This window comes from Aythya ferina, assembly GCF_964211825.1.
Source record: "Aythya ferina genome assembly, chromosome: 3".
NCBI classification, from domain to species: domain Eukaryota; kingdom Metazoa; phylum Chordata; class Aves; order Anseriformes; family Anatidae; genus Aythya; species Aythya ferina.
Genome location: NC_140298.1, coordinates 56,556,755 through 56,584,058, shown reverse-complemented (window position 1 = coordinate 56,584,058; position 27,304 = coordinate 56,556,755). Strand labels below are relative to the sequence as shown.

The 27,304-nt window shown below is 40.6% G+C and overlaps 1 protein-coding gene across 12 annotated transcripts in view; it reads right to left on the bottom strand.

Moving 5' to 3' along the window:
• Positions 1-27,304, bottom strand: part of HIVEP2 (HIVEP zinc finger 2) — a 134,861-nt gene that overhangs the window by 9,952 nt on the left and 97,605 nt on the right. For all 12 annotated transcript variants that reach the window (XM_084514499.1, XM_084514493.1, XM_084514498.1 and 9 more), the window contains 6 exons: positions 18,910-18,954; positions 11,933-17,558; positions 11,009-11,163; positions 5,777-5,952; positions 3,072-3,173; positions 1,578-2,488 (listed from right to left, as the gene is read on the bottom strand). In XM_084514499.1, the coding sequence (XP_084370625.1) occupies positions 1,578-2,488; positions 3,072-3,173; positions 5,777-5,952; positions 11,009-11,163; positions 11,933-17,347 (6,759 nt within the window). In that variant the 5' untranslated portion in view covers positions 17,348-17,558; positions 18,910-18,954. The remainder of the gene's footprint in view (positions 1-1,577; positions 2,489-3,071; positions 3,174-5,776; positions 5,953-11,008; positions 11,164-11,932; positions 17,559-18,909; positions 18,955-27,304) is intronic.

Below are 27,304 nucleotides of genomic sequence, written 5' to 3'. Positions count from 1 at the left end.
GGCTGATAACTGCATTTGTATCCTCTCTCAGCTACACAGCAATTCTGCCTGGGAGAGCACAGCAGGGTTTCAATGTGCCCTTCCCCAAGGACAGCTTAGGAAGCCACCCCTCTAAGCTTCTCTCTCCAACAACTTACCAGACCATGATACCACATCTAAGATAAGGGAGAGGGACCAGATGTGAGGCCAGGAGGAGGTGGCTGGGGCAAGGATGGAGTTTGGTGACAGAGGCCTGACGCAGGCTCTGGCCAAGGGCAGAATAAGCTCTGCACAGGATTGCAGGAACCTATGTTGTTATCTCCTACATACCTAGCTACTCATATTGCAACTTCCCTAACCCTCCTGAAAAGCCACTTTTGGATCTGCCAAGCTGGCACTCCTCAGCACTGTTTGATCCATCCCTGCTCCAGCCACCTTGGCCCAGCTGTGTTCCTCGCTGCATTGCCAGGTGCAGTTATCAAATCTGCCCAAGCCCAGCTTCCCCAGCCTATCTCTGTAGAGAAATTCAAGCTAGAGCTCTGTAAATGCTAATTCAGATCTTCTCCTCTACAGAGAAGAGCCATAATTACACAAAGAGTAAAGAAGACTGGTGACAGAGAGGAGAGGAGGAGGAGAGGAGGGCAGCCCTGTCAGGGGCTGACGTGGTGGCAGCCTGTCACAACTTCCCTGTATTGGTTCCGCACACCAGTTAGTGAGGTAGGCAGGGAGAGGGCAGCAGCATCAGCAAACATGGCAAAGTAAGCATACTCCATATATAAATAAACGTATACACAGTAAGGCCATTTCCTAACTCCAAAGACCAAATTTACTTGTAGACAGAGTGCTTTGTGAATGCTAGGGCCTGTCAAAAGAGACGAGTCGGCAGTTTCTGAGAGCTTATTTACTGAACAGGAACAGCACAGACAGCAGCTGTGCAAGTTTTGCATATTTCCATTTCCACTCAGACAGTTGTGTCCCTGTCGAAACAGCCAGTTGTGATGGTGCTTTCTGCAGGGCAGACAGCTGTCTGCTCCTATCACACAGTAATATCCTTTAAACTTCAGCCACAGATCCTGATTTAGATGGGCACCCTGCTTTTCAAAGGGGTTCCATTTATTTTAGTATTTTTATTGCATTAAACAATACTTCAGGGATGGGCACCATACTGCAGTATAAGGGCCTTGAGACCTGATCTGGGCTTGATCCCATCTGACAGTCTGGGAGGTAAAAGGTTTTACAGTGCTGTAACAAGCCCCACACACCATGTAAGCTTCCTGGGACATTTTAAAATAAAGACAGGGGCAGTTAATGCAAGCCAGCCTAATTTCATTGAAGCTAATGGAACTACTCTGATGTGTACCAAGTGAAGATTTGACCCTTAGGCTGACTGTATTGCATCTAAATGAATCAGCGTCCTGACTTGGTCCCTGCCTATTCCAAATTTCTTGCATTCATTCCTGGATTTCCCACTCAAGTTCAAAGCTTATGCTTTCTTTTTTTTTTTTTACAAAGCTGCCAAGTTTTTCAAAATACTATATGCAGATTAGGCAAGAGCACTGGTTTTGACAACAGGAGTAAAAATACTCTTTCATACTTACTGAATGCCCCACTGGAATAGATTCGGACTGTAAGTATTGACCCATGGACAACGCTGGATTATGGTATAAGCCCCTCCTGGGAGATGCCGCTCTAACCGAGGCCATGTATCTCCTCTCTCGCCTAGGAGACAAATCTCTTCTAACAGACGCATCTTTCCCTGGTGACATTGGTCTCCGTGGTGATAGGTGACGTCTCGGTGAAACGTCCCGTCTTGGTGATAACTCTCTCCTCAGCACAGCCTCCTTCCGCGGGGAAAGGTGCCTCATGGGTGAAATATCTCTCCGGGGTGACAGATGCCTTCTGGGTGATAAATCCCCTTTTGGCATTAAATACCTCTTTGGTGAGTTATCTCTATACGGTGAAGAATCATAGCCAGGGGATGACTGCCGACTGGAAGGTGAGAGGTCCCTCGGAGATGAACCGGGGTCTAACGAAAGCACATAATCCTCATCCATGCAGCTAGGTATGTCTAACTTGTCTTTGTCGGGCTCTGAATCAGTGCTTTTACTCTGGAAAAACCTCTGGTATTCTGTCATTTGTGAGTCTTCACAGGAGTCGCTTGGTGTTATAAGCTGAGTAACCTGAATGCTAGGTAAGGTGACCAAATAACTGATGAGGGAGGAGTGTCCCACGGAAAGAGAGCCCTCAGGGGAAGCCCCCTGCGATGCCCCAGCCGAGTTCACCGACAGGGAGGAGAACCGAGGAGGCTGCGGGCTGGTGCTTCTTGATCTGGTTTTTGGTGTTGAGTCTCCCTGAGTATCATCAAAGTCATCGTCATCTTCATCATCTTCATCGTTGTCATCACCATCCTCACCATCTGACTCCTCTGCATCAGAAAACTGATGCTCTGCTGACAGGCCTGCCAAGTTGCTACTCTTCTCCGCCTCTTGCTGCATGTCCTCCATGTTTTCTGAAATAGCCACGACAAGTCAAAATGGTGAGCACATGCAACATTTCTCACTCCTGCCACATTCACTCCCCACCCAGAACACCTGGTGCCATCACTGGATGCTTTTCATCTGGGATGGCTAAATAAAGCCATTCTTAATGGTATCAAAAATATTTTCATATATAATAATATATGAATTATAATGCCTTATAATAATACCTTAAAACTCTACACTCAAATTTATCATGTGAAAAGGAAAGCATACAAAGCAATTTCATCATTCACCTTGTAACTCCACTGAATGTTGCCATCTCTCACACCTAAATTGAAAATACTTGGTACTTTGTATGAGATGCATGACAAATAAGAGGTCATACTTTTATTTCTAGCTTCTCCTCGTGTATCATAATAAAAAACATAACTCAGACAAATGGATCAGATTTAGTTTTTATACTTCCTGTTTGTTAGAAAGACGTCTCTTAATTAAAAAAATGCCCAAAATACTCTTAATATATTTTCCCATGCCAGCCACTGTGCTAAAGTGCAATGAGTCATTTGCATACTCCAGAGGCCATTCCAACTAAATTAAATCATTCTGACATACCTGCTTCTTCAGTTTCAGCATCATCTACAGATGTCATTGATACTCCAAGCTCCAGGCATTTTTTCATGTGTGCTTTAGACTTCATATGTTTTGTCAGATTTCCTATGGATCAGAGATGAGTATAATTAACTGACAACAGCAAAGATCATTTTCCAACTCAGGTTTTGGTGTATCTTAACTCCATTATTCTGCAGATAGGGTTTTTAGTTTAAAAACTAACAAAAAATCAAGCAAGCAAACAAACAAACAAAAAAACACAGACGGGGCTGATTCATCCAACCTATTGCCCTCAGAGCCTGTTCATTAAGAAACACAGAGAGTGGGTTTTTATATCTTCAAAAAAATAATAATGTTCAAATATACTTAAACTCAGGGCCTGAGAGGTATGTAGGCATCTCTCCAATTTTCCACATTGCATTCAGGTGCCCCAGCAAGCTCAGAAACTCACTTTTCTATGTTATCTACCCCTGAGCTTAGTGTTTGTGATATGTACAGATTGCCTGGACATTGACGTAACACCAATGCACACCAGTTGTTCAGGGTTCAGCCAGAGTTTCACAGTGGCACCTCAAGCTAAGGACTCTCCCATTTACATCACATGTGGGTTCCAAACAATCGTTGTGCTTGAAGCATTTTGGAGCAACAAAAAAGACATTTGTGGGTGATTTCTCAGTGCAAGTTTACTGTCTGGCTGCCATCTCTGAACTGAGAGGAGCAGTACCTGGGATGTGGTAAACCCAGGTTCAGTTCCCTGTTATGGAGTACGGATCTGAACCAGACACAGCAGGGATTTGAAATCAGATCTCCCATTCCCCTGAGGGAGCAATCTAACACTAGACTATTGACTTTCTGGAGTGTCTGTCTTGGTCTGTTTTTTCACAGATAAGAGAACTGGGTTGAGACTGGCCCCAAGAGACATTTCATGGCAAAGAACCCTGAGCGCAAAGAGAACAAGCCAGAAAAACGAGAATATCACTCTAATCCATTATCCACTTAGGCCATATCTGCAACATCCAACAGGGAAAGTGACAACCCAGACATGACACTTCTTACTTCAAGGAAAGCACTGAATGTACCTATGCTACTTTTGGGACCCTGACCAGATGGTATGGGTGGCACATGCAACATGGTGGGAGAAACACAGCACCACTCTCTTGGATAGTGAAGAAGTGCTTAGAAGCACACAAGTTGCTTCACTGATGCTCGGTCCTGGCTAGTTTATGTAATTCTCTTCCCAGTAAGTTTCTTATGGTGTCTGTGCACTGCATGAAAAGTCGAACACAGCTTCTGATGCCTCTAGGTGGCTAAACGCTCAGGGTGTACACTGAAAACCTAAGTATCTTTGAAGATCCGTCCCCTAATGTCCTCAGCAAAATAGCAACAATAGTTATGAGGCTGACAACTGCCCATGAGCAGTAACACAACAGTTGGACACTTCTTGCACTTTGAAGGCTTAGTCTCTTCCTACTCATCCCCCTCTTGTGCAATAGCACGCCACCTCCTCCCTGTTTCTTCTTCTCTGCCAGAAATGCCAGCCTCAGCAAGCAATTTCACATTTATTTCCATGCCATCTCTTCTGCCTGGAATGTCCTCTCTGAACAGAGCTGCAAAACCACAATCCTTCTTCAAGTCTCTCCTCAAGACCCATTTCTCCTGCAATGTCAAATGTAAACAGTGATCTGAGAACAGCTCCACAGATGGCCCATTGGGACTACCATGAGCAGCTCCTTCTCTTTGTCTCTACACCCCGATGAAAGTTCTCATCTTAAATTAGGTTGATGGATCTACTACCATCCATCAGCTATTCCCATCTTTGGCAGAGGAAGAAGTGCTGGAGTCATGGAAACTATTACAATCCTCAATCCTCAAAACAGCCATGAAGCTGTGCTGGGATCTCAAGAGAAATTTCTTTCAGCTTCCTCTCTCCCCCTTAAAGTAAATTCAGTGCAGTGGGACCAGAATCCATTTCCCTTGCCTGTCAAAGGGGAGCTAAGAAACTGAGAACGTAAGGCTCATTTGGGCTGCGCTACAAAGAAATGCTATCAAAGAAAATGATTTTTTTCTTTTAAGGAGACAGCTTCATGGCAAATCCAAATTCCAAAGAATATCATTATCTGTGGCCTCAGGGTGACAAATGGAAGATTTTTTCTGTGCTGATAAATACATGTGAACACAGGCTATCAGATCTCTATTCATAATTAATGCCGCAGTGGATGGACTTGCCCATCTGGGAGACATACATTATTTATAAACTTGAAACTGACCCACTGTAAAGCCTGTGAAGGCATGTTTTCCTCAGCAGCTGATGCTCTGCTTCTACATTATGTCATAATAAGTGTACTCTCCCGGTAGCATTCGAGTGTTGTTGCAATTAAAATTTGTACCACATAACAATTTTGGCAGAAAGTATTATTTGTAAGGGCAGTTCTTATGCTACTAGATTTTTTCTGCAGACAGATGGACCAGTCAAGAGCCAATAGCTCTTAATGAAACTATCCAAGGAGTCTCTGAGACTCATGAAATTCCTGGGCAAATTCAACAGGAGAGAACAATCTCTCTCATGGAGTCCTGTACCCATAAATACAGCCATTTTATTTTGAAGAAACTTCTTTCCTTGGCGGAAAAGGGTGCTTGGATTCCAGATGGCAAAATTGCTCAGGATTTGTTTGGGAAGTGGCAAAAGTTCAGCAAAAAAGGTCAAGTACCTTTAGTTTTGAAGGCAAAATTGCACAACTTGCATACATAAGGCCGGACATCAGTATGAGTGCGGATATGTTTTTTGAGCATGCTTGGCTTTTTGCAGCGAATTCCACATTCTTCACAAATGTACTTTCCTCGGCCACGACCTCTGACATAGACATAATCCTCGTTTGATTTATACCTGTTGGAAGAGAATGAGCATTTAAATCATGCAGCCTCTAGGTAACACACATGCACAAACATTGCCTCTGTGTATCTGATCTGATCTTGTATGTATCTCAGCACAAAGCTGCCACAGAATTCCACACAAACTTTTCATGCTGGAGCTCACAATGTATTTCCCTTTCAGGGAATGCACTGGTCCCATTGTGTTTGTGTATCTTAGTTATTTTTAATACAAGACCAAAGGGCTATAGTATGGGCATAGTGAAAACACCTTGTAAGGAAACAGATTATTCCTATAGACAAAGCACAACCTCAAATATGGATCTGTGTGTTGGATTAATTTGTACTCTTGTTTCACACAGGCGTCTACCACCACTGAAGACAGAGCCCTTTTGTGGCATGATTCATTTGACCTATTTTAGTATATTTATCCCTTGGGATCAGATAAATCACATCCTGTTTCTCTCCACTAAGCATAAAGGGAATGCAGATGACTAGCAAGTATGTACGTATTTACACTACAGATGTCTGAACTTCACGAAGATGGAACCCTCCTTAAGGGACACCGTGTTGATCTCATGCAGGTACTTGCTGCTCTACAAACAAAATTGGCAACTTCCAACCTGCTTACTTAGCAGAACACTGTTAAAGGATTTTTTCTCAGCACAGGCGTAAGCATTCCATGCTATTTTTGCTGATTACATTATCTGTAGTTAGATAATAAATAAGATATGCAAATCTATGTAAAGCTGTACATTTCCTTTACTGTTATGCTAAAACGGTAAGACTGAAATCTAAAAGGGCTGAAGAGATCTGCTCCAGCTATTCTGAGGTTTGAAGTTGCTGGGCATTCCCTAGAGGGAGAACTTCATCCTCATTCACCCAAAGTAAAATCCAGAAATTGCAAGAACTGAGAAATAATAAATTTTCTACCCTTTTTCCTCTGTTGTCCTCTCTCTAAGCAGCACAAAGTACTCTCAGTCACACTGTGGATGCAGAGACCACAAACTATCACTGGTACTGACAGTCAGCACTTTACATAAATAAGGGTTTGTGTGGAAGGTTCTATTAATGTGATGATAACTCTACAAGAAGCAGTGGCAATTTTGGGGTTATAGAGCTGAAACTTTTTTCAAATCTGCTTTTCTTAGAGTAACACTTCTTCCATATATTCAATAATGCCACCAACAATATAAATACTGAAACTAATATATTACAAATACATAAAACACTGTCCTGTTCTCACATCCATCTCATTATCTATGAAAAACATCAGCTTGTCTTTCAAATGTGGGTGCCTAAATTCAGTTTTTCTCATCTTCTTTCTAATAAAGTTGGCTGTCTCCCTTTTCTTTCATTGTCCCTGGCATCACAGGCAAAACTGATGTAGTTTAATGATGTTTAAGAGCCATCTCTCTGGTAGTTTTGGCTGCACATTTCTGGGATTCTGCTTTTCTGTGGGCCCCAGTTCCCACGTTCTCTTTCATCTTCACATCTATTGCTTCATCAGCCACCTCTAGGCCTTCTTTTACAGACAGAAAAAATATTCATTATTGCTTGAAAGACTGCCATCTTCTCTTCATCCCTCCTTATAGTCTGATTTTGCTGGGATGGAGTCTACCAAACCATCCCTGCTTGATACTGCTAAGAAAAATGTTGTTATGACATCCTCTGCCTGACCTCATTCTACTATCTTCTGTCACCTCTCAGGTCCCCCTGGGCACAAAGTCAATTAGACAGGAGTCATCTCTTTGTCACTCATATGCACAGTTCTTGACCACAATTGACCTTGACTCTCTAAGTATGCCCCACCAGCACAACAACTGCAAGAGAAATGACACAGACAATTTTGACATTTAAATATGGTCTGGTCCAAACACTGAAGCATGAGAAGTCTGAGTCTATGGTGAATACCTTTCCTAGCACTCAGGAATATTAGAGATTTCTACTAACTTCTGCTTCTCTCAAATCATTCAATGACTTTCCCCTTCCCACTACACAACTTTCATGAGACTATGGTCAGTGGTACTCTGAGCTTGATGTGAATGGGGCTCTAGAGCTAAAAAGCATTCATAAACTTCATAGTCATGCAATTTCTACCTGAAATGCTATTTTATTGGGGATTTTCAACTAGAATCTATTACTGATAGATATACAAGAGCAAACATAAAAAAAACTGTGCAATCTTAAGCTGGTAAAGTCATTAAACAAGATGTCAGATGAGCGGGAACATTCTCTATCCCTCCTTTCTTTCAACTTCACACTGTGAGTATCTAACTACTGTAGCAACTACCAAACTGCAACTTGTTGATTTTCACTGAGGAATATTGCTTCACATTGCACCGAGGTTTGGTAGTCACAGCTGGTGGAAAGCTGATTTTGTGATTTAAATAATTTCATTTGAATCAAGCCACCTGCCAGAGGTAATAATATGGTTGTTAGCTTCTTCCTTCAAAAAACCCCTCTGCTGTGATGCTTACAAACAGCTCTTGACTTTGGTGCAGCAAGTGATGTGGTGATGTGCTATGCCATCTACTTTTCTGCTGAACTCTGTTCTTTCTGTTACCTCACCTTCTCACGGATCCCCAGTCCCCAGACCTATTTATTTGTTTTTTAAAACCTACTTGTACCTGTCATACAAGCGCTCCACTCCCCTGGCATAGAGCATCTGCATGACTACACTTCCCTGTGTAGTGAATAGACTTTTCCAGGAACTGAAAACTGTGATGGCTGCAGGTCTTTCTCAACTGTGAATTCTGAATTGCCTTCTCCACATTTACAGAACCAAAATAATCAAGAACTATAAGTAAATCCACTCCTTAAGACAAACAAAAACTAGAGGAAAATACCCTGCTGAAACAAGATATCGCCACGCATGCTTGTCTGTCTGGGGGGGGGGACATGAAACAAACACAACAGACATCTGCTGCATAGTTCAGTGCACTGCTTGTGTGTGCTCAGGTGACGCAAAGATGAGCTTGATGAAAGCAGAAGAGAACAGAGTAGAACAGAACAGCTCTACAGACAAGAGCAAGCAAGCATGAAAACCCACCCATGTTAAAAAGCTAGCTTTCAGAAGTCACAAACAAAAACCTGAAGAGGAGGACAAACTCATTAGTCAGGACAGAAAATAATGAAAGACATGGTTATAACATGTAAAGGATATTTGATCCACTAAAAAAAACAACAACAGCAACCAAACTAATATAAGGAAAAAATCTACCCTTCCAGAAACAATTCCTATAAAATGTACATTAAAATGAAGATCTATAAGGAAAGGGTGGACTGATTAACACTTTATCACCGCATTCACTGAAGCTTTGAAGGTTATATGATCCTATTAGGGAAGTACATTGCACAGATTATTTTTCCCCCTCCCCTCCTCCAACTCCAGAAATTAATGTGTGTATCAAGGTTTCTCTCTTTTTGTTCCACTCTAATGAAGTAAACATAGCCAAGTATTACTAGGAGGTATGTCTGGCTGACGTGAATTATATGCCTTTACACAAATAGTTACATAAACCTTATTGGTGTACAAGGAAACTTAAGATGGTGTGAGTAATGTTCAGTTTCTTAAAAAAAATGCTAGATGGTAGAGTGATCTGTTACAGCCCATGCTAATCTGAATCTTTCTAAAAGTTGCTTTTCTTAACAAACTTTTACTCTTCTGACCTCTCATCATGCGCCTTAGTGCAGACTATCTTCAACTGACTGATCCAAATTCAGAAATGATACGTAGTGAGAAGCAGGCAAATTTTATTCTTCAAAGTGGGTGTGAATCTAAGCAACAGCTCTTTAAATTTCTTATAAACTTAGACTCACCCCTGAATTTGGGTCACTCTCATGTAGCCGCCTTACTGACTGGGGTATTAAGTTCTGTAAAGCTACAGAGAACAGCCACGATCAGAGTGTCTGGGTCAGCATACCTATAACAATCTCCAAAATAACATTTTCAGTCTTTCAAGCAAGATGTAGGCTATACCCTTCCATTGTTGCAGACTAGAAAGAAATGTCAATGTTCATTTCATGGAGACTATCCAAGGGTCCAAGAGGATTCAAAACACACGATGGGAATGAAGGACACCTGAGATTTTAGAGTACCAAATGACGGAGGAATGAAAGGCATGTACAAATTCATCACATCTCCATCCTAACCTATTTAATTATCCCAATAACACATCGCTATGAGACCATTTGGGTGTGGTAAGACTAAAATAAACAGCTTGTTCAGCCACCTGACTATTCACTACTAACCTTTGTCAAATTAATTGCATCTTGGCAGAATTCTTTAAAACAAATAAAACAATATCTTGCATTTTAGAGTATACTCCAAGAGAGGCAAACAACTATCCTTTTTTTTTTTTTTTTTTTTTTATAACAAGCTTCATAAGCCTCAAAACATTGCTAATGGGCTTTCAGGTCTCCTTTTTCACTCTCTTTGTTAGTTGTTTCTATTATTACATGAGTAGTAGATGGCCATAGTAAAATTAAGCATTGTTTTATCAACCTTACATGACAGATCTATGGATTAGGTTTAGGTATCATAGATATCATTGCTATCTTGCTTTTACATCTCACATTTTATCTCCAGAATTCAAAATCCAGTAATGTAGTATTATAAGAATAAGAGTAAGCATACCTAGCTAACCCATTCAAGTAAGTGGAGGCACACAGAGTCTAAAAATGAAGGATGTCCTCACAGAAGCCATTAGATTAAAAAAAAAAAAAAAAAGTAAAAAAAAAAAAGTATAGAAAATGACAAACTGTTAAGTGTCTATCCATTTATTTTTGACCTAAAGAATGAAAGTGACAATTTGGAGTGAGTGCTCTCACACAGATATTAAAAAATATAATTGTCCTAATAGCAAAGGTTGTGCCAAGAGTAACTAACTATACAGGTATCCTGTAGTTTGTTTTAAGACTGACATATACACAAAACAGAAAGAAGCTTGGGAGCTAAAATACACAGCAGAAATACAGGAGACTGTTTACATCCCAGTTCATTCATGTTCATTTTCAAATCTTTTTAAAACAACAGGCTGAGCTTGACATTTCCAGTTGCATTTTCTTACCCTCCTTCAAAGATTTTAATTCGTATCGGCTCAGTTTGTTTGGATGTAATGTCTTTATCTCCATGAATGTCTCCTTTTACTCTTTCTTTTATAATATTCCCCACTACTTTCTTTTCAAGCTTGCTGCCAAACAAGAAGAATGGCTCGTGTTTCATCTGTAGAACAAAGTCAAGGAATGGTGTTACTGCTGGAACACACAATAAATGCACACTTCATTTCAAGTACTTTTAACATTCCAGGTCAAAGCCAAACTCTCATTTTGGTGCAACTCTATACAACGAATTAATTTGTCCCATTCAATTTGATGGCGAATAAGAGAGGGGGCAGCATGGACAAATTTTTATGAGAGTCTTGACAGAAAAGACAGCACCATATCTTTCCCCAGGAAAAAAAAAAATAATCATGGAAAATCGAGATGGAAAAGCCTTAGAAGGTAATTTATTGCTATTACAGAATTTTCCCTGGCACCATTATCTAATGCTTAGTTCATGAGGAAGAGTCAATATGTAAAAGACATTAAAATGACCTGAAAATCCTTATTCAATTTTAACTTAATCTTTACTTATGAACTTGCACGGATGTTTGTGTCTACTGTTTGAATCAGGACATGGCAAAAAGGTAGGAAAAATAAAAGGAGATAATGTATTGGGTTCTGGCACATGTGAAGAGAGGGCTTTAAAAGCCTCACTTTTCACAACTGATTCTCAAAATGGAGACAGAGGCAACAGAAGTATCAGAGTTTGCAGAGGGGTAAATCAAGGCTCATAATTGTCATGGGAAGATGTTAAAGCCTGATTTCTCAATGGGGATATATTTATATATATATTATTTTTTTGGGCGGGGGGAACCTTACATTTCATAGTTTACAAGTATTTTCTCAAATAAAGATATATTAATTTAATTTTATTAAAACCTCTTATTTACCTGAGCAAATTGCTTCCATGCACTTGATGATGTCAGTTTACCAGCTCCAGGTCTATGCATAGCAGCCAGAGTGTAGATTTCTGTGGTGTTTTTTTGCTTAGACCTTAAAAGTGCTAAAGTGGTCTTTGTACTTAGCCCAGATGGGTTTGGGTTACATGAACTTATACACCATGAAGCGTAAACAGAAGACTTGAGGGTTGGTTGCTGAATGTAATTGGGTTTTGTATAGTTTAAGAAACACCAGCTCACAGTTGTAGTAGTGCGAAGACTTGGGAACTGAAGGATCTGCTGAAAATCTGCTACATCTGTCAGGAGAATGGTAGAGCCTGTGACTTTCCCACTGTTATTGGATGCCATCTGGACTAGCATTCCAAGAGGCATTTTCTGATGTTTCAGTTGGTCTTCCGGCTGAATTTCTCCTGGTGGCAATGAAGACCTCTGTGGGCTCATGCTCATATCTGAGGCTGTTTCATCCACATCCAGTTCTTCTGGCGAGTCTCTTCCTTCAGAAGGGCCACTGGACTTTTGCCCTGGTGATGTGGAATCAAAACTTGAAAGTTTCTCCCTGCTTAGTGGGAAAGCATCAGCTGTCGGAATGCTGACAGGTGGGTAATCTTGAGATGATGAAGATGACAGTGGTGAAGAGGATGACATGGATGGCAGACTTTCTTTTGGCTCAGTAGTACAGCTCTGCCTTACCAGTTGAGGCTTCTGCATTCTTGGAAAATCTTTCTTTATATCGGAGTTAGTTAACTCAACAGCACTTAGCTCCTCAACTATCTGCCCATACATTTTTTCTTCTTTGACTCGTTTCTGTTGCTTGGTCTCCATGAAGAGCTCCAAGCTACTGGCAGGTGAAAGCATCCGTTTGCCTCCTCCCAAGGTAGAAGCCATGTCAGAACTGGAAGTCAAACAGAGGGGAATCGAGGGCTCCAGTCCAAGTGATAGTGTCTGCGGCACTTTCCACAAAGGATATTTTTCTAGCCCTCCATGCTGGCCTAGCATCTGAGCTATGTTAAATCCAATTCCGTGCATTGTTGCATTGGTTGCCAATGTTCTTTGAGAAACAGTCTCATCAACTTTACAAATTACAATTGCGGGACTGTTGCTTTGTCCAAGGATCTGGGAAATGCTTGTGTACATTACACTACCATATGATGGCACATGGGTTTGAATCCTGACGGGAACAACTGTTCCTGGCAAAGACTGTACAGATCCATCAGATGGGGAGTCAAACTCTGGCTGAAGATGCTGCTCAGAGGAGGTATCGGTCGGTTTAATGCTATGATCTGACTGGTACTTCGCAAGAGTACTTTTTGAATACTGCCCAGATGTTCCTGAGTAATGCTGGTATGCTTGCTCTTTAGCATGTACATAATCAGCTGGTTTCTTTCCAATAAACTCTGAATTATGTTCCAGGTGATAACTTGGAGGAATGTCTGTTTGGAAAGGTGGCTTGACATAAGATTTCTGCAGCTGTTGTACAAAATGATGCTGGAAGTGTAGAGGTTCTGAGCATGACTGCCACAGGACTGGCTGCTGAGATGGTGGCAAGTGAACCATGCAGACAGTTGGATATGGGAACTGAAATAAGGCGTTATGAATAGGGGGAAATGGGACCTTATCCTGATGTGCAAATAGCTGCTGCTGCTCTGATGGATGTTTGCTGGAAATATAAGGTGCTTGTTGGATCAAGGGAGTCCTTAACATTTCTGGGCTATCTGCAAGAAGAGCCTGTTGCTGGGCAAGGTGGGATGAGCTATTACTAAGCTGAGCACAAGAACCAACAGCCTGTTTTCCAGAGTCATCCACCTGAATGGGCTGAAGTACAGAGGAAGGGGAGTGATGCCAGGCAAGCTGGGAGGAGCGGAGACCAGCCTGTGCGTGTTCCATCTGTTCCTGCTTTATACTTTGTTCTGTGCTCTGATCAGTCTGGGAAATCTCTGGAAAACCACTAAAGGAAGCCTGGCGAACCAAGAAGCATTTCTTCCTTTCTCGTGATGGAGATAGTGCAGTAGTAGGTGTCCCAGCTGAAGAGGCATGAGACAGGTTCCCATAATCAAAGGATTTACTTCGGATCTCTGGGATTTCAGCAGCATGAGGACAGGGCATCTGTTCAGACGAGCAGCGTCTCATTTCCCTCTGATGGTGATGCCCAGGGACGGAAAGTGAGTAAGCACCAGCTGGAACTGTTAAAAACTCGGACTGTTTTCCAAACTCATCTTGTTTGGGAGGTGTGATGAACTTCATTGTTTCTTCTCTTTCAAAGGACATTGAAAAACTTGAACTGTGGGATAAATTGCTTTCTTGGCTAGGGCTGCGAGAGAGGCTTGTACCTGTGGACTCAAAGCTAGACTCTCCAGAGGAGTGCTCCATGTCAGCCAGCCGTAAGCGCTTCTTTTTGGGTGGTAGTTTTTCAGCTGGAAGTTGAGAAAGGGTTTCACTTCTCTGGGGCCACTGGAATTCTTCGGTGGGTCTCTCCTGCTCTTTGTTCTGCACTTCTTTTTCTTTTTCAGGCTTATCTGGCTCCTCTGTGACACGAATTTCAGGTACCTGTATGTTGTGCTGGCGAACCAATCTGGGCTGCATATGATACGGCTGAGGTTGCTGGGATGGAGGTGGCTTACTGGTGTCAGTATTTTCTGTTTGTGGAGCTCGGTCTGGGCTCATGGGGGACTCAGAAATCTCACTCTCACATGTTTCAGATGGTGAATAGATCTTATCCTGCTGGCATACAACATGTTCTGTAGATTCAGACCTTTCAAATGAGTTTGGCCTGCTCAGCGAATTTGTGTGCTGAATGACAGAGATGACATTTCCAGGGGGCTTTCTAGTTAGTGATTCTGCAGTCCTTTCTTGCTCTGCAATTAAGGATGAGTCTTCCAGAGAAGCTGCAGGACTTCCAGACTGCAAGTAAGGCCTGCACATTTCAAAACGCTCTGCATGGCAATGGGCAGAATTGTCTAGACCTTGAAGGGAAAATCCACTCCTTGGCACATCCTGAATTTGGGATTTGGGATCAAAGTCCAAAGGCTGAATTCCTCCAGTGGTGCCAGTTGTACTGCTGCAAAGCATGGGACTGTCCTCCTCATCTCCAACACTCTCCTCTTTCCTGCGCTTTCTGTTTTCAAAAGTTGTTCCAAGCATGGATGGCACTGCCTGAGACTGTCCGAGTGGATCAATGAAGTACTCTCCCCCCTTGTTTGCTCCACCTAAGGATGGCGAGTCCCTGTAGTTTTGCTTCTGAGCTTCATATTCTTCCCATTTTCTGTAGTGCTTTCCACTGGCATCATAGTCATAAAAGGTCTTGTCTCCTGCTTTCTTCTCTTTTGAGGATGGTCCTTTGTCACCTGCTGGTTGTCTGCTGGAAGCAATAATTATATTTTTCCCTGGTCTTCCATGATAGTCTGAATCTGAGTGCCCTTCCTGCACAGAGGGCAGTTCAAAGGCAGCCTGTCTTCTCAACATCCTTTGGTGGGATATTCCCACTGTGCCAGGGTAAAATACATCATCTGAGCCAGTCATCTTCTCATCAAATGAATGGCTTCCTCTCAGAGACGGGGGAATACTTAGGCTGTTTGCAGAAGAGGTTGGCATGGAGTTACTTCTAATAAGAGGAGAAGAATCTACTGGGGGCTCTAGAAGGACAGGCACCTCACCCTGCTGACCGGCTTGATACAAGTTGGATTCACTTTTGATGGATGATGCGGCCTGGGATTGTCTAGATTCTGTATTGCTGCCTGGATAAACTTGTGTAGATTTAATAGTGCTCAAATTACTGGAGTCAATGAGTTCTTCTTTACCTGGAGTAAGCTGAGAAATATGTTCCTCAAGCATCTTGATATCCATTCTGTTATTTAAGAGAGGTAATGGCTCTGCTTTACCCTTTCTACCCATTAAACTGTGTTCCTGATTTGTTGTGGCTACTGTTAGTGCTGTCCTTTGATTAATCCTATAAAACTTCCCAAAGATGATCTCTTCATAAGACTTTGCATTAGTATTTGGTGGGCTTATTTGCTGCTCAGCACTTTCTGAGCGGGAAAAGTAGCCAGAGTCAGTGCTTCCTTTACTGTGTGGGCTCAGGAGGTTTAATGACTGCTCAGAATCTTGCCCTTTTTTCTCTGAGAGTCTTAGTGCAAGTCGCTGTTTAACTGTGTGAGAGTCATCAGACTTAGTACTTAAGGATGGGTTTTGCAACATATCAGAGCCAATATAGGGTGAACTCTCACTGGGTAACTGAATTCCACTTTTAGGGATAATCAAAATGGGCACTTTCATTGGCCCCACCAAGGACTCTTCCATGGAGGAGTGAAAATTGCCTCTGCTAGCAATGTCCAGGGGGAGCTGCGGAACAGGGCTCATTTTGTCAGACCCTTCCACAAGCAGTGAGCTCTCCTCATCAGTGTCTGTGCTCTGCTCACCATCTGAATGTATTTCGGCTTCCACATCAATGTAACTGGCATCTAGGTCCAATTTGGAGACTGCTGATTCTGTGAAAGGTACCAGTCCTGCTTTAATTGCATGGGCATGTGACTTCCTGTGCTTGTAGAGGTTGCTCTTCGTCTTGAAGGAGAAACCACAAGGAACACAAGGGTATGGTCGCTCCCCAGTATGAGACCTAATATGCTTTTTAAGTACACTAGGTTTGGCACAAGCCCGATTACAGTAAGGACAAATGTATTTGCCAGGCTTTTTGGGTTTGTGCTCCTTTTTGTGAGCATCTTCTGATTGTTCTAAAGATTTCTGTGAATATTGGCTGTACGCAGGGTTCAAACTTGAAATCTTCTTCCTGGAGAAACCTCCACTATGGCTATGCATATGAAAAGGAAACAAGTCCTCTGAGGCAACTGATTGCAAGTGGCTAGGAAACTGCCAAGGAGGGCCTTCCAAGCTCTGATGTGGCTTTATGTTGTGCAAGAAGCCTTGTGGCAATGAATGCTGTGGGAAAGAAAGTGAATGTTGACATGAGTAAGGAGTTGGACGATGCTGTGGATATTGCTTCTCCGTGACTTGCTGTGCAGCCTCATTCGATGATACCAGTTTCCCAGAACTAAAAAGTTGTGCTGATGCTGTGTTTCCAATTTGCTCGTGATCTATTTGTGGTTGCCTCTGTACTTCTTGATTGCCAAAAGTGCTCATCTTAATAACAGCTGAATGTTCTTGCCTCCATCTACTTGGTACTTTAGCAGTTTCTCCAGACCTTGAGGTAGCTTTTTGCCCTATAGCTGTGTCCCCAGAGTCCATTTTGTTACACAAGGTCTTAAGTGCTAGTTCACTTGAAAGCTGTGCAGACTCATGGAGTGTGTCCAAAGCTGTGCTTTTTAAAGTTTTGTTGCTCCCATTTTTCCAGGGCTGTTGCAAGTTCACAGACTTTTCTTTCTCTTTGGAACTTTCCACGCAGTAGTCTATAGGCATTAGATTTGTGTCTGTACACTAATGTGATTATTATACAGTCCTGTTCATTGCATGAACTTTCCTAAACAGTTTATTATACATTTGCAAAGACTTGTTATAGCATTTGGACATTTTCCATTGTTATTAAACACTGAGATGCAGAATGACGCAGAGATATTTGTGATCTACTAGAGCAAGGTTCTCTTCATCTCCTCCATGGTGACACAGGTATCTGTAAGGAAAAAGCAAAAAAACAAAACAAAACAAAACAAAACAAACAAACAAAAAAAAACAACAGTTAATATAGCTGGGCAAAACAACATCATTACAGTTGGTTGTATTTTTATTTTTTTATTGAGCCTTTCATTAAAAATACCAAGAGACTTAAGTAAAGGTAACTGCATTTCACAAAATCCCATTTTGTGAGGAGACACAGTAAAGAATTGTTCCAGAGATTTCACACAAGTGTACTCACTACTCAATAAAAGCCCTAAGAATAGAAAACAGTGATCTACACTTTCCAACCTGAACAGTAATTTTTGAAGGCTTTCTCAGGACAGTTTAAAGAGGTTTGATTCTCAGAAAGTCTGACATCTACTTTCAAAGACCTTTCAGCAATCACTGCTGAAAATACTAATAAAACTCCTAATAATAATAATAATAATAAAAGTCCTAACCCCATCGGCAGGAACTACCTTATCCAGTATTACTCACCTGCAGTTCAGACATGTACTTTAGTCACCTGGCTTTCCTCTTAATTTAGAGGATGGTGATCAGTACTTCCAGAGGAGAAATCTTTCCATATCATAGTGTGTGCTTCAGACGTATGTGATGTCTATGCATATGGCCCTCGACTTTGGAAATGCCTGTTTCTCACTGTTGGCTAGGCAGAAATCCTAGATGACTACCTTGGATAATATTCCAAGTTTTAAGATGGCTATAGTGAGGTACTTCTTACCTTATATCATCTTTTTCTTTTTTTTACAAGGAAGTCTTGATCACCTTTTTACACTACTTTTATACAGTCAAAAAAGACATCAGCTAAGCCTTCTGAACACAACAGTATTAGTACCTTTCCACATCTCCATCTTCCAAACACCATATTACATTTTAGCGAGAATGTATTGCTAGAGGTAAAACACATATTAGAGGAATGAGCTCTGACTGTTTTATGTGCCTTAAGCAGTTTAGATTTCAATGTTCAAACATTTCTATCCAGCTAATACATGCAGTTTTTATGCTTAAATGCAACAGGATCCCAAAGTTCTTTTACAAAGAAGAAAACTTGGAGGTATGATGTTCACAGGTAAGTACAGCATTTGAATTAGAAGAACAATGCAGGCTTCCTGCTTCTGTATTATCCAAATAGAGGACATTTTCTGGATGAAAAAGTGCAAATTATAAAGTCGCTATTTTACAGTAGCAAGAAAAAAAGGTTATAAAAAGAAGCAGTATTAAAGATACTTGAATATTTTTAATTCCTACAGTGCAAAAACTGAATTGGGCTTGAAGAAACATTAGAGAAGTACAAGAAAACAACAAGGGAATGAGAATATATGCCTTTTTAGGTATGAAACAATTACCTGCATCTTCTGAACATCTAATAGGCATGACTGTCTTCAGATTTTCTGTAGAAAAAAAAATACAGTCGTAAGAAGTTACTGATATTAAGTATAGATGCTGAAGAAAATTTTCTATTATTTACAGTAGAGGCCTGAAAATTTCATTTATCCACCCATTGGGAAAATGTCACATCGCATCTCAGAGATCTGAGCAAGCACATTTTGAAGAATATGAGTGTGAAGCTTTTTAAAGGTCTTTTAAGGATAACTGCAAATCTAAACTGATGTAGTCTCACGTTCCTGAATCGGTAAAAAGAGAGCTGCCCAATGTTGCTCTTCATTCCTACACCTTTGCTAAACCTGGATTATTCCTGAATCCCATTGGCAAATCCCCTTTCAATACCTCACTCCAGCTAATACTTTTAGGTCTTCTAGGCTTCTCATTAAATGTTTCAGGGACCAGAATGAAATCCTGGCCAGGATGTCACCATTAAGGTACACAAAAAAAAGTAGTGAAAACAAGTAAGCTTCCAGACCAGTTAACACCAGTGGGATAGTGCTCAAGAATATGTGGCTTTCTCCTCAAAAGAGAAACCTACAGACCAAATACATATCTAAAAGACTTATGTACCTGCCATAATTTGCTACTGCAAGCTACTCTTTGCATTACAGAAAAGACCAGCACAGGGAATGCATCTGAAAAAGGAAAACTGAGCAGCATCTCTCTAGCTGGAAGATCAGTTCTCCCTTACAGTAAAATGAGGATTCTCCCTTGCGGTTTTTGACAAATCCAATCTTGAAAATGTATTTTGTTTTGTTTTGTTAAAAATGAGGTTTGTTCAATATTCAACATTTCTTTAGAAGACAAAAATCCAGGAGGACAAAAGCCAGAGCATTTCAATTTATTTTTATATAAAATCCTTAGAAATATCGTAAGTATTAGCTGGGATATGGGTTAATATAATAACCTCCAATTAGAAACTGTCAGAAAAACTGCCAGTACTATTATGTTTTCTCCACTGAATAAAACCAACAGATGATGAAATAGTAAAGTGTATAAAAAAAAAATGTACCTAAAAGTAAAAAAAAATTAGCTCTCTGTAATCACTTACAGTAAGTGCTAAAAATACTTATTTAATAACACTTTCAAAGAAAGAATGGACATTAGTAAAGGCTGATGATTTGATGTTAATAGAATTACTACTGTGCCACCAGTTATCAATTATTTATTTTATAGCACAAATAAAGCTAAAAATGTAACTATAGAGGATTCCCATATAGTACAAAATAATAGCAATTTATTAGACGGAAACCGCAATATTTTAGGTCATAAAGTCATTCAGCTTTGATGTGTTAATGGATTTTTAAATAGTTTTCTTGTCTGATCCTCCATCAGCAAAAAGACAAAATGTAATTCAAGAAAAACTTTAAATTTTCCTAATTTGCTTCTTCATATTAAAAGTGTCACTACAAATGTAAAAAATAAGCCTTAAGCACTATATACAATATATGAGAATTGGTTACAATGGAGCAGATCTGCAGTTCCTTATTAGCAAATGGCAGGCAAAGGGCTAAACATTTTTGGCAACCGAGCTAAACCAAGTCTCATGTCAGCAGTGATGCTAACATACAAGTACAGAAGTAAAGGGAAATATAGCAACTGAGGAGCAGGAACAGGGACTAGAGGCAATGTTCCTAAGTGAAAGAGCATGAAGTTATAAGCCATCTTCAAAGAAAAATACTTTTTTCCGTATTAGGCAATTTTGCAAATGGTGAAGTAGAAATTTCTAGAGGATGGAAGCATCCTTTCTGTTCCATATTCCCTCTGCCAAGAACATCTTCAGAGAAGAAATCTGCCAGTCACAGAAATGTGACAGCAGTGGTTTTATTTGAGCAAAAGATGATGCTAATATACTTCCATCAATTTCCAGTTCTGGACTGAGACATCTGCTACAGAGTTCAAGTCATTCTGTGGTCCTGCTATTTTCAGAGTGCTCTATATAATTTTTCAACCTACACTATGAAACAGGTATAGACTAATTACAGGGATTATTGACGGCTTAAGTTTGGTCAACGTCACTCTCCTGGGGAAAATAAATCCCTTTCCAGAATCAACATAGCCATTTCTGGTTTGGTTTGAACTCCCATCCATCCTGTGTCAAAGATTGTTTTAATATCCTTTCTTTCTTTTTATTTTTTTTTTCCCTAATGCTAAGTTTTACTGGCCTAAATGGAGAAATCCAACAGGAGACTTCCAAATTTCAACAGATTAATGTTACTCCTTTAGAAAACACTGTAAATATACTTGTCAGCATTGCTCTTTGTCAGAAATACCCTCTTCAATAGACAGAAACTCCCGATATTTCAAATGCTTCATATTTCAAAGCAGGGAACTACGGATGATAAAAATGTGCATTCCCTTTAAAACCTTTGGCACCGTTCGGCTTCTGTGGAGCGGCTTGGAGGAGCCCACCTAGGCGGATCAGACAGTGCACCGAGCTGGGCTGGGCTGAGCACCTCGCTCGCCATCAGCTGCGGAGGCCTCGCTGGATGCGGGCCAGGCCAGGTTCCCGTAGGAGCGCGGCCTGGCAGCCGGATCCCCCCAGCTCCGCCACGCCAACTGCACTATCTGCCTGCTTCAAGCCCGGGCATTTCACTTCTCTGCGGGCTTTGAACATGAGAAGATTACTGGGAGACTGGGAACTGTATTTATGTCAGATGCACCTACTAAATCAAGACTTTTAAAACTTTCTAGAAAAGGAGCATTATTCTGTCACTCCCGTTCCTGCGGTGCCTCTGTGAGTTGCGTGCAAGAGACATAGATCTGGCTGGCTACAGAGCTCCAAGATTCTTCCTTCCTTTCTTTTCTTTCCTTTTCTTTTAATTTTTTTTTTGTATTTTATTTTATTTTTGAGACCATTAAAATGGTTACACTCAACAGCTTTAAAATAAAATTTGGCAAAATACAACTTTTACTACTTCTCAATTTGTAGCTCATATTACAGCTCTTGCAAGTGAACAAATTGGAAGCTTATGTCTTCCCGGCTAAATCCTGAGTGCACCATACAGAATAAATATTGACTCTAGAGTAAGGACTAAGGGTCAGATCCAGCCATGCTTTAAATCTTTTCTGTCCAGCACTGCCAGCACAAAACCGGCCTAAAACCACCGTAACTGGCCCCTAAGGGATTCTTATTCTATAGGGCAATCGTTAGTACAGACAAGCTGCAGTGGCTCCTATAAAATCCCAATGCTCACTCACAGACCTCTGCCAAGACCCTTATTAGCCAAGTCTAGTTTATGTCTGGGACAAGCCCAGCAGCCAGCCAGCCTTACAGGGAAGGGAGGCCACCTCTGAGCACTTCCCCACCTGCAGCTGAGAATAAAACTCAGCTTCTTGGCCTTTCAAGAAGAGGGGAGCATACCTTTGGCTTGCCATCCTACCCCGTGTTTCCCTCTGTCCCACTAATGATATTCCCCAAAGAGCTGTTTGGTGTTGGCATCCCAGTGGGGAGGAAAGAAAAAAAGGGGGGAGAGGAGAAAGAAAGGAGGAGGAGGAGGAGGAGGAGGAGGAGGAGGAGGAGGAGGAGGAGGAGGAGGAGGAGGAGGAGGAGGAGGATTTGTCCATCCTTCTGTGTAAGGTTACATATTCATTTGTGTGCTGAGTTTGGTTTTGCACTGTAGCAAGGTAACAAAGGAATGTAGTCATTGGGGTATGTTGCTTTGGCATTTTGCACAAATGAAAAACCAAACCAAACCAACCAAACAACAACAAAAACAAACACGAGACAAGCAAATTCACGCATTTCATACTACTTGATACCACACTTGATAATGCCATCAGGAAGTGAACTCCCTTTCTTCACTTTTTGACCTATACTTACTAAAAGATAAGGAAAATGAAATGCTTCTTAATTTTCCCAGTTTTGTAAAAAAGGCTACCCACTCCTGACCAGAGAGATTCTCTTCATATTTTAGCAGTCCTTGGCTAGGGGTCCCTTCTGACTGTGGTTTTGTAGCTGGCCTTCTACCTGTCTGTTTGAACACCTCTAGGAATGGCTGTAAATTCCTTTGTCAACCACTGGCACTTGGCAAAATTTTGCTTTACTGGGAACGCAAAGATGCCCGTGCTTTTGCTGCAGCTTGGCAGGACCTGTGAGGCATCCTTTTACAGACACAATTTCAAGAAGGCAGCCATTTTAAGATAGGTTAGGTGCATTTATTTTAATCTGCTACTTTCTGTACTGTAACTACTGTTGTTACCTCTTCATACTTGAAGACATTACTCTGACTTTTACTCTGACATTTAATTCCACCCCAGATGTTCTGCCTGCCCTCTGGATTTCAGTGTTTTATTGAATGCATTGCCATTTTTCAAAGCTAGCAAGAAAGTCACAGTTTTGAAAATATCCTAAAATATTTAGAATAACACAGATTTTTAAAATTGGACAGCTGAACTAATCTTTACAATATTTTTAAACATTATTTAAAAGTACTAGAAAATATAAAAACAAGTACTGCTCAGCAAGCACATACAGTATGCTGTGAATTTACTATTAAATAATCAAACAGACTGTACTAAACTTGCTTAAGGAGAGGCTACAAGGCAGAATCTGTTACTGAGATTAGCTGTTACTCATTTCTTTGTTGGATAAACACTTCTCACATGGGTTCCCCATGAAGTCAGGAACCAAGGAGACTGACTGAGAAGATGAAGTTACAGAAGCATCCAGAGCAGAATATTCTGGCTCTTTGCAACTGCAAGCTCTCCACGATTGAATATGGTTTTAGGCTTTTACTCTCAGGTTTCTAAGAACACACTTTGGTGTCCATGGTACCTACTGGTTCCCAGAGACAGGATCTGTGCAAATAAAACTAGAAGCTGTATGAAATCTGGTATCCTGATTTCTGCGACTATTATTTCAGTTATCATACTAAATCTGGCCCAGATTTTGAGAAATATTCCAGAATTCCAGCAGTTGAGTGATGTCACACAATGGCACATTTTAGTTAACTGTAGTAGTATTGACTATTTCATTCATATGAAGGCTTTACTAAGCTGACTTTAAATTTGCTAATTCAGCTAATTAAGACTATTCTGAGACCATTTCCTGAGCATGCTGAAGAAAATAAATGAATCAGTCTGCCTGAAAGCAACCTGAGAGGTGGACCTGCCCATGGCAGGGGGGTGGAATTAGATGTCCTTTAAGGTCCCTTCCAGCCCAAACCATTCTGTGATTCTATGATGAAAACAAAGAAAGGAATCTGTTTTACTCCTGTAATCTTAACTGTAGGAACCTATCTTAGGCATTGCATCCCAAAGTCAATGGGTACATGCTGTGAAGAACAAGACTCTCCTTCCCTCCTCTGAACATGACCCCACCAAGCCAGAGGCCAGGCACACTGGTATAGCAAGATAGAAAACCTATATCCCTTCTGTGGTGACCTTACAGAAAATTCAGGCATGAAACGGGAGTCTCCCATTTCACTTCAGGAGCTTTGATCAGATATGAGGTATGCCTCTGAGTGAGGAAAAGGAAACAAATTATTTCAACAGCAGGTCAAAGTAAGAGCAAATTCTCACAGAATCAGGCATTACTTAGGTTTAGACTTTATCATCCTACACGTATATACTAAATATCTGAGGTTATTTATTACAAACTGAAAATAAACTAATCCAACACCTCTAAATTCTAAGATGTCCACAGAGAAATTCGTAATATGTACCGCAATATATTTTCAATTACATGGTATTAAGAAAACACGGATGATTTTCTTTAAGAGATGCTGGCTTGCAGCCTAAATGCTTAAGAGCACAGCTGCACTCAGTTTTTGCTATGTTAAGTATCTCAAATATAATCTTAAATTGCCACTCTCTATAGAAAAATAGCATCCCCCAAAAACTTAAATTCAAGTTGAGTGTATATTTTAAGAAGTCACAGAAGGAGCCTACAGCAGAAATGCCTTAACGTTGACCTTTTCACTGCAATGACACAGATTGCTCACTTAAAGAACATCACTATTTCCTGTTTCAGCATCATACATAATGTACACATTACTACCGGATGGAAAAAATGTATAAAAAAAACTTTCACGTTGCCAAAGTCCAACTGAACACAGACTTATTTCCACAGGATGACTATAAAATAAAATAAAAAATAAAAGAGAGAGAGGAAAAAAAAAAAAAAAAAAAGCTACACAGGAGCCAAATTCATCTTAAACACTTCCTTTATAGGTAAAAGTTCTGAAACTAACCACAGCTCTTGAATTGAACAAATAACTGCTATCAAAGAGATGCCAAAACAGCCTACAGGACAAACAATCTTGTCAGTCAATTAGTAGCTAATTGATCTCTCTGAGCTCACTGCTTTTAACAGATCAGGTAAATATTTTGATTCTGGATGCCTAACCTTGCTGTGCACATAGGATTTTGTTGGAGGTGCTTCAACACGTCAGGTAATACAAAACCTACCTGTTCTGTCTGACCATGTTCAAGCACGGACAGATTAAACCTATTGTGACACCAAAGCAAAGGATTTGGATAATTCAGATATAAAACTAAACAAGAGAAGTATGTAAGCTGTTAGTCTCCTCACACTGCTACTTATTTCCTTGGAGAAAACACTAAGAAATGAAAATGGACCCACATGAACCTTAAAATGTGATGGCACAGCAATGGCAGATCTGACAGCCCATACTTCCAGTATTATTAAAAATCTGGAAGGCAACAAAAAATACCACTGTCATTTTGTTCTTTTCCCCCACTTGTCTTTGAATCAGAGTATGTAGTGACATACAAGAGTAGCTCCCATGCAGAGAACAGTCAGAAACTGTTGTACACCACTGAGGCCCTCTTTAAACACTATTAACAATTGTTAAAGTTAAGTTGGTATGATGCATGATCTTGTTGGTCCCAATCTGTAGAAGAATGAATTTCACTCAAGGGTTAGATAAGTAGTCAGTAAACTGTATTTACTAAATGTGCAGAAAAGATGTATAACAGTATCTGAGAGGGTGCTGAGATACAAATGGGCTCTTAATTCTTGGGCTGCTCTCTTAATCAGCAAAAACTCAGCTCTATCTCACTTTCTTCTAAGCCACAGCAATTGAACAATGAGGATATCACACTAAACTGGAAATGCAAGACTCTATAGGGACTGCAATTAAGTTTTTGCATTTGCAAGAGCTGGTGAAAATTAGTGAGACTAAAGACCTTATTCTTAATTCAACACTTAGAAATGTGTTAATCAGAAAGGGGAATTTTATATTTAATAAAGGCCAGATTAACCAAACTATGAAGTTAGCAACATTTATGAACAATACAGTATATGCAACGGGCAAGGTTCCAGTGAGTGTGCGCTATGTAGTCTTTTCTAGATTTAAAAACACCATAAGGGTGTAAGAAGGGTCAGAGCAGTGCCACCAGACAGTTCAGACTGATAAGGTTGTCAGATATAATAATTTTCCTAACTGAAATTACATGCCATTTCTGAAATTGATTCTTCATTTTCACACAAGAACTGCAGAGTTGGGCAGCAGCTGGGAAGAACAGCCCAGTGTTGGTAAGATCCTGCTAAGGTATTACGAAGGATTTCCCCAAATTTTCCCAGGAAAAAAATATTTTCTTTTGTAAACATTACATCATTTTTAGAGACAAAATAATTGTTATTCTGTTGCCAAATGGAATATTAGAAAAATATTAGGCAGAGCCCTAGCATTTCCATCACAGAGGGAAAATACCACCGAATTTTCTGGGAAGTGATTTTTTTTCAGTTAAAAGTTATGCAATACTAATTATGCAATCACTGCAAGATTTGCAGACAGCTATGCTTCCTTTCATAGTGTGTCAGAAGAAGTCACCTGCACTTCATACAAAAGTATCAGTGTCTTTCAAATATTTTCCTGAATGGGCAAAGGCACCAACTCTGATGGATGCACTCACTCCAGGAAGAATTACATATGAAGACATATATAGTACCTGAACTTGCTTTTGTGTTTCACTCACACCAAGCTTATTATACAAGCTTATTTTAAAATCTTCCATTATTTACTAAACTCTGTGGTCACCACATGCCAAAACAAAAACAGATGTACACAAAGCATCAGTAGCATGTTCCTACCAATTTTTTCCATGATTTGAACCCAAAGTAGAGTGGGGTTTCGTGACGGCTTTATTTCAATCAATACTGAAGCCTTAGTTAAAATTCATCTGTGATCAGATATTAAGCCCAAAGCTCTATACATCACGCAGGTGTCACAACAGTCACTACCCTTCAGCCCTAATGTTTGGTTTTGATTAGTGACTGAACACAGGCATTTTACGGTAGCAAATCTGGTCACTTAGCATTGCCTGAAGACTAATGACCACTGTAGTGGTCACATAAGATACACTAATTAGACTGCACATTTAAGGATG